The sequence below is a fragment of the Solea senegalensis genome, linkage group LG2 (genome assembly GCF_019176455.1).
Source record: "Solea senegalensis isolate Sse05_10M linkage group LG2, IFAPA_SoseM_1, whole genome shotgun sequence".
Classification (NCBI taxonomy): Eukaryota; Metazoa; Chordata; class Actinopteri; order Pleuronectiformes; family Soleidae; genus Solea; species Solea senegalensis.
The window spans coordinates 1205651-1217639 of record NC_058022.1 but is presented as its reverse complement, the minus strand read 5'-3'; the positions used below and the strand labels follow the sequence as shown (position 1 = coordinate 1217639).

The following is an 11989-nucleotide window of genomic DNA, read 5'->3' as shown; positions in this document are numbered from 1 at the left end:
ATGTATTTTTTTTTTTGCGGTTCGTTTATAGTTTATTTATCTTTCTGTGCGAAATAAAACGCCCTTTTGTTTGAATGACGACATGTGACGTATGAACTCCATGACCCACAATGCACCCACACTCTCGCGGGCTTTGTTTTGACATGGCGGCAGCCTTCGAAACTTTTGTCTGTCATGGCTTTACTACGCAGGCTTTTACTTCAGTAACATCGCTTTTCTCCCTCGTTACAGGTAATTTCCATGTATTTTACCCACTTTTATTCTTGTTCTGGGTGTATTCGCGCTGTCACTGCAGCGTAACATCTCTTTAATTGAGGTTTATTGTGCCTGAAATTAAAAGGTACCACCGTAAATAACAATCGAGTATCGAGCTGTGAAGTCGAGGCCTTTAAAATACGTTAGAAATTCACTTTTTAAAGGCATTTTCACTCTAAAGATCACGTGTAAGGTACAAAATACAACTTTAACTGGAGCTTGAGATAGAAAGGTTTAATTTTTGCTTCTATCAACCAAACAAACATGTATTTCTATCTACATTTAGACTGTGGCGAAAATAAACCAGATTCTTTGCTAACAAAGCGTCACTATGTTTTAAAAAAATAAAAATAGTAAAGCTACTGTAGGTTGTACTTAATTTAGTTAAAACATCCAAAATAAATTTAATGAAAGATGTTTTATGCAATGGATATTCTTCCCTTTTAGCTTTTATGAATGTGTAAGGATATAAGTGAGTCTATTTACATATAAATTATTTGTTTTAACAAAAACTAGTCTGTAATGTATTTTATTTATTTCATAGTTCTGTTTCCTTTCTTTTTCAGGTTCCTTCTTTTAAATAGTTTATGAAAGAGAACATTTCATTTAGCAAAATATTTACATGTGTATGTATGAAATCTAAATATTTTGATAGGAAAGTAAAATAAATTCACAACTGCCAATTTAGTCATGATCATTCGTACCAAAATATTGTTGAATTGCAATATTATTGCGATATTGATAATTAATTAAAATCAGTTTGAGTATATTTAATCAATACAAGCTGTCTGTTTTTTCAGCTTCTTAAATCTGATTTTTGTCATTTTGTGGATCAAACAAGTACTTGATTAATCGAGGAAATGATGGACAGATTAAGTGATTATGAAAATAATTGGTAGTTGCTGCCCTATGGTTAAAAATATATACCTTTTTTATATTTATAAATGGGCATGGGCAGGGAGTTCCGGCTTACCTGTGATTTGGTTCATATCTATAAGTGATTTGGAAGGTGTTCTCAAATACAGATGAAGATGAAAGGATGAATTAATGGGCTAAAAACATCACTTATGGAACCAAACAATGTTATAAAGGATCCATACACATTTTTAAATGTGAAAAACAAGAGTCTTGATGTAAGATCAAATCCACATGTGCTGCTACTGTTCCATGTCTTATTTTATATTTTTCATTTACCCTGAAAAAAGGATAGAGAATATTCTTAGATAATAGCTAAATGTTAATTCACAGTAAAACCACTTTCCATTTATAGTTTTCTTGGATCTGGCCATGATCTAAACCGTGTTTGTTCACAGTGTCATTAACCTCCTAACCTGTCACCATAATCTGTTGTTCAAATCCCCAGATTAGCCAGCCCTGCCTGAGACGGCGCGGTCAACATGTCATCTCCAGACGGGCTCCGCTACTCTCAGGCAGAGTTCCTGGCCCGGTGGATGCCGAGCAGCAACAGAGCCGGCGTGATCCTCAGCCCCAGCACGGATTTGGTCGCGTCCCTGCGGCACGTCTCCTCTGCGGGATCATCATCATCGTCGCCCGCAAAGCCGGACAACTCCTTCTCCTCAGACTTCGCCCCTCTACCCGCCTCCGCCGACAGCAGCTGCCTCACTGTGGATGGATTTGCTGCCCACTCGTCCGGAGGAGAGAGGGCTGGAAGTGACAGCCCAGTGGCCGCTCTCTGCCCAGTGTCTGGAAGCACACCTGCACACATGGACAGTCTGGATGAGATGGCAGGCAGCTCACAGGATGCATCTCTAATGATGAAGCTAGAAGAGGTGAGTTTAGTTTTCCTAAGTAGAAGGGTTTGTTAAAACTAAATGAAAGTAGATTTAGCGTGAATAAAGTTAGAATGTGCCATTTTCTGTTGGCTTGGTAACCTAACCCTCCTGCATACACACAAACACACTTTCTGCGGCTTTGCTATTATTAGTGTTTTCGCAGTAAGACTGTTTATGATGTCAAGGGTTAAATAGTGATGGAAAAGTCTCTGGAAATGTTTCCTGTACCGTTAATATGTCGATTTAATCGTATGAGTGGCAGTCATCCTTTAGCTGTCATTATGGGCCTATGACACTGTGTGTGTGTTTGTGTGTAGTTGAGGAAGTGGCAGCAGCACATGCAGGAGCAGCTGAAGGCTCATCAGCTGGAGGAGCTGCTGTTGCTGCAGGAGGAGCAGCAGAGGCTGCTGGGGATGATGAATGGATCCGAGGACTGCACAGCAGGTAGGAAAATTGTCTATCCTCCACATGAGGGTCATGGGGGGCCACTGGAGCTAGTCCATCGCAGGGCCGAACCGCAAACCCAGACTATTGTCAGAGACGTAGTTCTAAGTAAACAAATGCAGGTATTCCAGACAGAAAACGTGTGTGGTAGTTCCTTTCTTCTTTTCCAGGTTCCTTCTCGATCAGAGATATGGGATATATATATAAGTTTTTAAAATGCTGCACATTTTAGAAAGACTTGCCCTGACCGTGTCATAATTCACTTCCTAGATGACTCGGAGTGTTTCGTGCTCTCACCGACAACAAGGCGTGAAGGTCCACCAAGAAGTCAAACTCACATGGAGGAGGACAACGATCACGAGGGTGAGAAAGCATTTTATTATCGTCATTATTATTTTTATTTTTATTTCACCCACTCTTTGAGCCCAGTTTTAGGGCAATCTGATGATTTTTTGCAGGAATTTTAGTTAAAAACAAATTTTCACATAATGTTTAACTACTTGCCAGGCAACAGGCTTCGGCCTACCCACCAGGTTATTCCTTTGATCTGTATGCGGGGTTTCCGTGGCAACTGAGGTAGTGACCAAAAGTATATTTGCAGGAATAGCGCGTAGCAGTTCTCTGCCCTGTTTCTCTATTCTTTTTCATCTTCTTTTTAGAGAGTCAATCAGTCTCTGATGATAACCCGTTCAGTGCTGTGTGTGTTTGTGTTTTTTCCACTGTTTTGTTGTTGTTGTTTTGTGAATGCAACAAGCAAAAATCTTATGAATCATTTGTGTTGTTTCCTACAGACACGTGGAACTCCGCTGATCACGAGGATGTTTTTCAGGAGCATGACGACACATTAGTATCAAGTTACAGTGACAATATGACTGAAAACCGGGGTAGAAAAGAAGATGCAGTCTTACAGGACAGGTATGTACTCTGCTATAGTTTGTTCTGTAATAAAACGATATTATTTTTATAATAGATTAATCTGTCTTTTTGGGAGAAAACTCAAATGTCGTGTTTTTTCAATGAAACACTTTCAATGATTATTTTGTTATGTGGAGCAAAGAAACCAGTAAAGATTCACAGAAAAATCCTGGGTCTTGCTTTAATTATCAAAGAAAACACTCAAACTGATCAACGGACTGTCAAAGATAGTTCACAATTAATTTAGAAAATGATCAGTAATCCAGTAATTGCTGCTATATACTAGTGTTTCCCAAACTTTCTATATAGGAATGTCATTTTTAAAAATGACAAACCATTGTGATCCAATTCTGACCCAAGAGTCAAATTTCAAGTTAAGATTCTGTCAAGTAAAATTCTGGAAAACAAAATCTCCCATGATCCATCCACCAGTAACGACTACTAAACTTACTACTACAAACATTCATGAAAAGCTTCAGAAGCAAATTTTACTGCTAACAAAAACTGACAGGATAAACGCTTATTGTCTCCGCCCACCCCTGCCCTGCTGCTGTATCCACGCAATCGCTCCCTCAGTCAGGTCTCATAGTTTTGCCCGACAGAGGCAGAATAACAACATAACAACAAAAAGTAACGCACTGCAGCTTTAAGACGGTAACAGCAGGTGCTGCTTCCATGTTAACAGATTCTTGTTCCATGTGTATCCCCTCACCAGACCTATTAAGCCAGGCATTGGAGGTCATAAGCAGACGTTTGAGGAGTTACTGGAGGAGCAGTTGAGGCTGGAGGAGCAGAGGCTGAAGTCTGCACGGCAACAGCAGGTCAGAAAACTATAAATCTCTACAATCTACGGATTTCCTAAGTGAAAGATCAACGTGTTAATTTGTCGCTCACCTCCCGTAACAGAGCGGGGATGTAGCTGAAGCTGCTGTACAAGCCCCGCCCAGGAGACCCTTTCTGAAGCGAGGCGAGGGGCTTTCCCGATTTACCAACAATCGCAAAGCACCTTTACGGAAAAAGGAGGTGAAGACGGACTCCAGACCACAACAAGCCCAGGTCAGAGTGATGTCCCGCAGCAACTCAGAGCCTACGGCTATCCAGAGAGGGAGCACAAACGGTGTCCAGAGGCTTCCTGTGCAGCGCAAAACCGCCATACTGAACAAAGAGAACCGACTGAAAGGCTTGATTTCACCACCTCAGCTCATCAGAGCTGACGGTAAGACGGCGCGGACAGTTTTGGGGAGTTATCAGCGACTGAATACAGAAGGAGCAGAGTTGAGACTAAGTAAACAGCAGAATACCAGGACTGCGGGTTTGTCTGCTCAGACTGCGAGGAAGCCCGGGCCTCACAACACGCTGCCAAACCCTGTGACCAAACAGGTGGGCGTGTTAGGAGCTGAACATTACAGTTCTCCTAAAGAGAGGGGCATGGAATCAGCAGAAGACAGGACGACGATGTCAGAAGAAGAAGGAGGAGGAGATAAAGTTCCAGTCCACTCGTTTGAGTTGTCGTTCCAGGAGAAGTTCCAGAGCTGGGAAAGTGACCGGCAGCTGGAAAACTTGGAGCTGGGAGAGTTTGAGCTTCTGGAGCAGGCAGCTGATGAGCTGTCCTTCTCCTCCAACTCCTCGTTTGTCATGAAGGTACTTCATAAAAAAAAATATCAATAGATCGCTATGTTCTCATGTCAGGGATTTTAGAAATTCACACAATACGATATTATCGTGTATTGTCCAACTCCTCTGTTCTGTTCTTGTTTAGGTTCTTCAGATGGACCAACACCACCGGCAGCTGCAGGTCGCTCAGGGTCTCCACCAGCGACGACTATCCTCCACCCCCATCAAGTCGCCTGCTAGAGGAGAACTCCAGAGGAGCTGCAGCAGCGACGGTTTACCACGTAAAAGCTCGTCTGTGAACTCTGAAGCTTTTGCCGTGAAGGAAACAGACGTTTCAGTGAAGAACCAAAGGAGGAGCATTGAGGAAAAAGAGGAACAGGACAAACACGAGGACTCAGCTTCATCCTGCAGTGGCTCTGAATCTGAAGACCAGGAAGAAGTCATGGTCAAAGCATCTTTGTGTCCCAGCAACTTTTCCTTTCCCACACAGTCTCACCGGCCGTATGACAAGTGGTCCTATCAGGACGAGGACAGCCGCAGAGCATCGGACGGGACACAAGGTGGCGACGAGGAGAGTCACGGCAACGCCGACGAGTCCACGCTGATCGAGGACAAAGACGCACAACGAGGTCGAGTTGTGTTCGACGACGACGATACGTGGAATGACGTTGACGAGATTTCGGTCCAGCTGGACGACGACAGCGGGAGAAACAGTCCCGTCTCCAAGGCAACGGCCGCCAGCGTCTCACCACCGATGCAGATTTTGTTGAGGAAGGTGGCAGCGAGTAAAGTTGTAACGCTGGACACAGAAATGTCAACCAATCAGGAGCCAGATCCTCCTCCTCTTCCTCCTGCCTCCCAACTCATGACAAAGCTGTTCCCCTCGCTGAAGCCAAAGACCCAGAGTGCACCTCTTCCTCCTCCTGCTGCCACTTCGGTTGCTCCTGAGTCCAAGAAACCTGCAGAGGAGACAAGTGAGTCTTTTTTGAAATAGTTCATATCAAAAGTTCTTCATATAAAGAAAATGAGACTCATACTTTTATTGTGTTTTTATATTTTACAATACAAGAACATACCACCTCCAAACATACTGAGGAAGAGATTAAAAATGATCATCATCATCATCCTCAGGTCAGCAGCTCCAGTCGAGGCAGTTGAGGGAGAGACTGGTTGAGCTGGAGATTGAGATCGAGAGATTCCAGAAGGAGAACCTCGCCCTCGCCAAACTCAAACAGGAGAACGAGAAGAACCAGGAGAACCTCAGGTGATATTTCTGTTTCTGGAACTCTAATCTATAGAAACAGATGCATGCACCAACTCTGGATGAGAAAATAAAAATGTACGAGATAAAACTTGCATTTTGATTGTTTATTTTGTTTTTTCAGGAAGGAGCGTTTGGAGTTTGAGCGGACGAAAGCAGAGGAGTCGGCCAAGTTTGAGGAATACAAGAAAGAGGAAAACAAGAAGCTGCAGAGGGAACGCAAACTGTTCGAGAAGCACGTGTTGGCCGCCAGAGCCATTCCTGACAAGAAGGAGAGAGAGGAAATCCAGGTGAGTTTCCTTTGTTTTCTTTACACACAGATTCCGCAAAAAAAATTGTAGTTTTGGTCATTTTGTTTGGGTGTCTGTGGAGACACAAGAGTGATGGCATAGAAGCTATGCTAGTAAAGAAACACGAGTGAAAGCGAACGTTAGGTTAAGAAAGTAACCCTGGTTCTCTGAAACATGAGTTAAAGAGAAGTTTAGGTTAAGAAGGTAACCCTGGTTCTCTGAAACATGAGTGAAAGAGAACTTTAGGTTATGAAATTGACCCCAGTTCTCTGAAACATGGGTTTGTGCTAGTGTTTAAACACATGTGATTTTAGAACAAAGACCTGTGAAAACTAAATGGGTTCTTAAAGTACATCTCACCGTCTTAGATCAGGAGGAACTGCCCTTTAACCTTCTCCTCTTCCTCTCCCTGGTGGTCAGGTGTTGAAGCAGCAGCTGAACTCCCTGCAGGAGGAGCTGAGGAGGAAGGAGAGTCGCTGGGCGTCGTCACACAGCAGACAGAGACAGCACATCGACTCCCTCAGTGAAGAGAACAGTTCACTCAGAGACGAGGTGATCACTCGACACTTGACACGACATCGTTTCACGTGTATGAATAATAATCAACATTAATACATGTGTTATGACATCATGACTCCAGAGATTGTATGAGAAAGAATGAACCTGTGAAAGAATCACCGTCTCTCACAGAATTATTCTCAGCAGCTGTTACTGCGATCCAAAAATTAGCTCCACCGAATTTCCCAGTACTTGATGTTATAGACCAAGACGAACACAAAAGTCGATCGGAACTGTGGCCATTTTGATTTTCGCCATTTTGTTGGACAGTTGTAGAATTATGTTTCTGAATGACCTTGAAAATAGCTGTACTGTAGATGATGAAACTAAAATGATCAATAGTTTTATCAATGATCTGTTGATTTCAGAGTCAATAAAGCCTCGGCACAAATGTGTTTCTTAAGCTTTGTAGTTTTAAACATGTAAAATGAAGCAATATCGGTCTGATATTTGCCTTGGTAGATACTCAAGGTTGTGATATTGGTAGAAGACATGAAAAAGTGATTTTGTACTTGCCGCCCGTGTCACGCCGAATTCCTTCTCTTTTATGTTAAAGATCCGCATGTTGGAGAAGCTCCGCCTCAGCTCCTTGAAGAAAACCCCAGTGAGTGCAGAGAAGGACAAAGAAACTAAGGACGGTCCAAGAATGTTCCCCAACAATCTGTCCACCGTCACCAAAGGAGTGAAATTTGCCGTAAGAATATTTGACACTTTTTTTATTATTTATTATATCAATGGCCCATAATATGACACTAGCTGTAATTGCATTTTTCATGAGTTTGATCTTAAAACTAAATCTCTTTATTGGAATGACTTCGATTTTAAACAGTTGCATCTAAAGCCGTCATTTTCCACATTGAATTGAGGATATTATTTATTTATTTATTTGTTTGTGTGTATTTTCCCAGAGTCCCCTGGACTCCAGAGGAAGCAGCAGCTGCAGTAGCAGCAGTCCTCCACAGGGCGGCGCTGCAGCAGCAGCCTATAGAAGGAGCTCATCAGAGATCGGTCAAGGAGTCGCAGGTAAAGAGGATTTAGTTTAACAGTAATAATATGGATGCTGAAACCAAAGACATCGTTATTGATTAAAAAAGCTGGAACAATAAATTGATTTATCGTTATCAGATGATTATGAATGGAGAAAAACATTGGTATTGTTCTTGAACTGAAAATAATCTTATTTACTCAAAATTGACTAAAGATTATGGAAAAAAAATTTCCATAATAATGTTTCTACATTTGTTAACATCTGACAGATTCTTTTCCTGAAATCTTACAAATATGACCATAGTGAGGTAGATTATGGACAGAATTATCTGCTTGTTTATTTAAAAAATATAAAAGAAAACAATCTACCTTCTTAATAATTGTAAATCCCATTATTTCATCCTGTACAGCATTTCTTCACTCTTCTCTTTGTCCGTAACCAGATTATGTTTGTTGTCATCGTCAGCAGGGATGAAGAGCAGCCTGAGACGACCATCAGGAGCAGGCACTCCATCTTCATCATCTTCCTCCTCACTACCTGTCAGGAGAACAGAGGAGCAATCAACAGCCGGCAACAGGAGTCAGGACAAACCACCAAACCACAAACAATCAGAAAACTGCTCACCGGTACGAGACCATAATAATCCTGCCGTCCTTTGGTGTTTTATGGCAGTTGGTGTCTTCACAGCAGCATAAAAACGTGAGCTGTTGAAGCTCCATCACTTCTTCATCACTTTCCTTATCATCTCCTGTGTGTTTTTTGTAGAACAGAGATTCTGTGTCGACAGAGTTAGAGAGCAGAGAAGCCCAAGAGGCAGAGACGACTCAGGAAGTCATCACACATCCTGACGGGAAGGTGAGAAAGTCCTCAAGACATTTTGGAGAGAAATAGTCCACAAAAAGAGGAGCCGTCGAGAGTTCCTGGAAGAAGGAACGAGACTTTGCTTCTCCAATAACATTAAGCAGCTCGTTCCGCCATTGGGGGAGCTGCAAATTTAAAATGTAATGTAAAAATGGTTTTCAGTTCAAAATTCTGGTTAATTGGTATCAAAAAAATTATGCTTTCCCAGATTAGTTCAATTCCAGAAGATCACAGTGAAGTCCTGAATCGTGTTTTCTTTTTAAATGTAAAAGTTGTGGTTCTCATGCTTCCAGATTGAGAAGGTTCTGGTTGGCGGAGATCGCGTCATCCTTTTCCCCAACGGGACCAGGAAGGAGGTGTCGGCAGACGAACTGACAGTCAAAGTGACGTTCTTCAACGGAGACACCAAGCAGATCACGGCCGACCAGAGAGTGGTGAGACCTTCTCTCTAACCACAGAGGAACTTTGTCGCGGGACAAGTCAGGTGACACCTCGTCATCACTGCTCTGCTCTTTGTCCTCAGATCTACTTCTACTCTGAAGCTCAGACGACTCACATCACCTTCCCTGATGGGATGGAGGTCCTGCACTTCCCCAACAACCAGACAGGTGAGAGCACAAGATCATAAAACGATCACCTCATTTTGGATCAGATTAGACTAAATGTTACAGCAGCAAAAATAAAATAAAACAGAATTATCAATATGAGATTTGCTTAATTTACACCTTTTTTTGGAAGGAGCATCAATGTTGTGCCAGATTATCACACCCTGAAGTTACAATGAAATAGCAGAGGCTGTTTATTTAGAGTCAGAATGAACAGATACTGCGACAAAATATGTTAATTACAACAAAAAATAACTGTTGGGGTGGACTTTATTATTTCTTACCCAAAAATAACAGGTTTTTTTTACTGAAATGCTCTAGTATTCAAGTTGCCATCCCCCTTTAACCATAACTTAGAGATGTTTAATTCAAGTTCCTTATTCTTTGAATAATAAATTATTTTCCTGTTTTTTTTGTTTTCTCCCTCGCTCTAGAAAAACACTTTCCTGACGGTCGTAAGGAAATCACCTTCCCGGACCAGATGGTGAAGAACCTGTTTCCAGACGGCAGAGAGGAGAGCGTGTTAACAGATGGCACCATCATCCAGGTCAACCCGTGAGTAACAACCACAGCTGCTGATTCAAAACAACACAGTTCTCATCAGATTTTAAAACAGAAAAGAATCAACATGGACATTAGAGACAGTGCATCGTTCCCTTTTACCCCACCTAGTGGACGTTTGCTGCTACGGACCACAGCAGTTTCAGTCCAAGCTGCTGCTGCTGCTGGTAAAATAAAGATTAAATTCTCTGCTGCAAGTCAAAACATAATTGTTTCTCATTTTTACTGTAGCTGTGGTATTACAGCAGACAGATTGTGTTACAATGGATAATTCTCACTTTATATCAAAGCTCAAAGGCCAATAATTAATCATTTTGGAGATTTTCTTTAATATTGATTAATTGAATCTGTGGATAAAAAAAGAAAATATTGGCTTGTGTTATTGCGTTAAATGTTCCCAGGTCTTTAACTATGGTGGAAACACAGATAAGAATAATCTACAGAAACATTTTTAGTTCCTTGTAAAAAGTTTCCAGTTCTCTTAAGTGGAAATTAATATTTCTTAAGGCGTGTTTTAATATAAGTCAAGATAAGAGAGTCCTTTATTAGAACCATAATGGGGAAAGTCAAAAGCAAAGAAAAACATTGACTTTTAACATAAAACGAGTATGGAACAGATAGATCACTTACACTGTAATTCTGTAGGAAAACAAGCGCCACATTATCTCAAAGGATTTGAGTGATTTTGCAGCGTTTTGCTTTGTTTAGCGACGGCACCAAGGAGATCCACTTCAACACGGGTCAGAGGGAGATCCACACGGCCGACTACAAGAGGAGGGAGTATCCCGACGGCACCGTGAAGACCGTTTACAGTGACGGCAGGCAGGAGACCCACTACCCCACCGGGCGCGTCAGGATCAAGGACAAAGACGGCAACGTCCTCATGGACAAAAGAGCGTAGAGGACGCTCAGAGGGCACTTCATATCTGTGTGGTCAGCTCTTCTTTCTTTCAGGAAATTCAAAAATCCTGTCGCGGTTTTAAGTTTGAGGAAGTTGAAATCTTCCCTTGAAAATGTTTTAATTATTTAAGTATTATTTTAAAACTTGAACATAATATTTTAACAGTAACTGGGACTGACGTGGACTCACTGTTTACATTTATTTCCACTAAAGGCTTGAAACTGAACTGCATGAATGTGACATGTGAACCCTTTTTAATTTGTAAAAATGTGAAATAGCTATTTATTTTTTACCTAGATGACGATATAAAATACATTTTTGTCTTTGTTTTGTTAATTGTCGAGTGTTCTTTTATGAATAAAAATCATAAAACACCGCAGGGACGACGTGGTTGAGTGTTTTTAGAGTTTAATCTGCAGATCGAACAAAACAGAAGAGGAAAAAACCAAAACAAGGGACGTCTGCGAATAAAACCTGAGGAAAAGACAGGAGAGCAAGGAGTCAAAGCAGGGAAACTAAATATTAACGGAAATTCAACTTAAATACTTAATAATACAATATAACACGACAAGGCATTTTTCACAGCAGCCATTTTGTCCCGTTTTAGCATCTACACCGACTCCAACTGTTCAGTTGATGGGAGTCAAGACCGTGTTGTAGTGAACCAGCATGCACTCTGAAGCTAAATGGAACGTGGCCATCATGACTAAACCTTTATACAAGTGGGAATTTACGACGGCAACGTCAAAATGGCTGCCGTACAAAGGGCTCCCACTGCTTTCAATATTTCTAAAGTCAATCACTTAACTGATTACTTCATTATTCACCAAATATATTGACAATTCTCTCAATTTAAGCTTGGAAATGTGAACTTTTTCAAGATTATATGAAAGCAAACAAACTACTTTCACACAGGGAGCAAAAATCAGTCTTTATCTCTTTA

At 41.4% G+C, this 11989-nt stretch overlaps 1 protein-coding gene across 2 annotated transcripts; it reads left to right on the top strand.

The window, feature by feature from the left end:
* The first annotated feature begins 117 nt into the window (after window positions 1–117).
* cenpj (centromere protein J) lies at window positions 118–11345 on the top strand. Of its 2 annotated transcripts, none has more exons than XM_044019749.1 (19): window positions 118–231; window positions 1619–2045; window positions 2366–2492; window positions 2763–2855; window positions 3284–3407; window positions 4123–4228; window positions 4314–5048; window positions 5167–5995; window positions 6153–6285; window positions 6407–6572; window positions 6993–7124; window positions 7687–7824; window positions 8039–8153; window positions 8587–8744; window positions 8884–8973; window positions 9273–9413; window positions 9503–9587; window positions 10019–10139; window positions 10854–11345. In XM_044019749.1, the coding sequence occupies exons 2-19, from the start codon at window positions 1653–1655 to the stop codon at window positions 11044–11046; spliced, it is 3879 nt and encodes a 1292-aa protein (XP_043875684.1). In that variant the 5' UTR covers window positions 118–231; window positions 1619–1652; the 3' UTR covers window positions 11047–11345. The 2 variants fall into 2 exon arrangements, with proteins under 2 accessions (XP_043875684.1, XP_043875683.1); XM_044019748.1 differs by having other exon boundaries at window positions 8584–8744.
* Window positions 11346–11989: the final 644 nt, after the last annotated feature.

Excerpts from the sequence above, each read along its gene's own strand:
- cenpj (XM_044019748.1), top strand. The coding sequence starts at position 1,653 with ATGTCATCTCCAGACGGGCTCCGCTACTCTCAGGCAGAGTTCCTGGCC. Across the intron at positions 2,856-3,283 it reads GGAGGACAACGATCACGAGG|ACACGTGGAACTCCGCTGAT; the intron begins GTGAGAAAGCAT and ends TGTTTCCTACAG. Across the intron at positions 8,745-8,883 it reads AATCAGAAAACTGCTCACCG|AACAGAGATTCTGTGTCGAC; the intron begins GTACGAGACCAT and ends TGTTTTTTGTAG.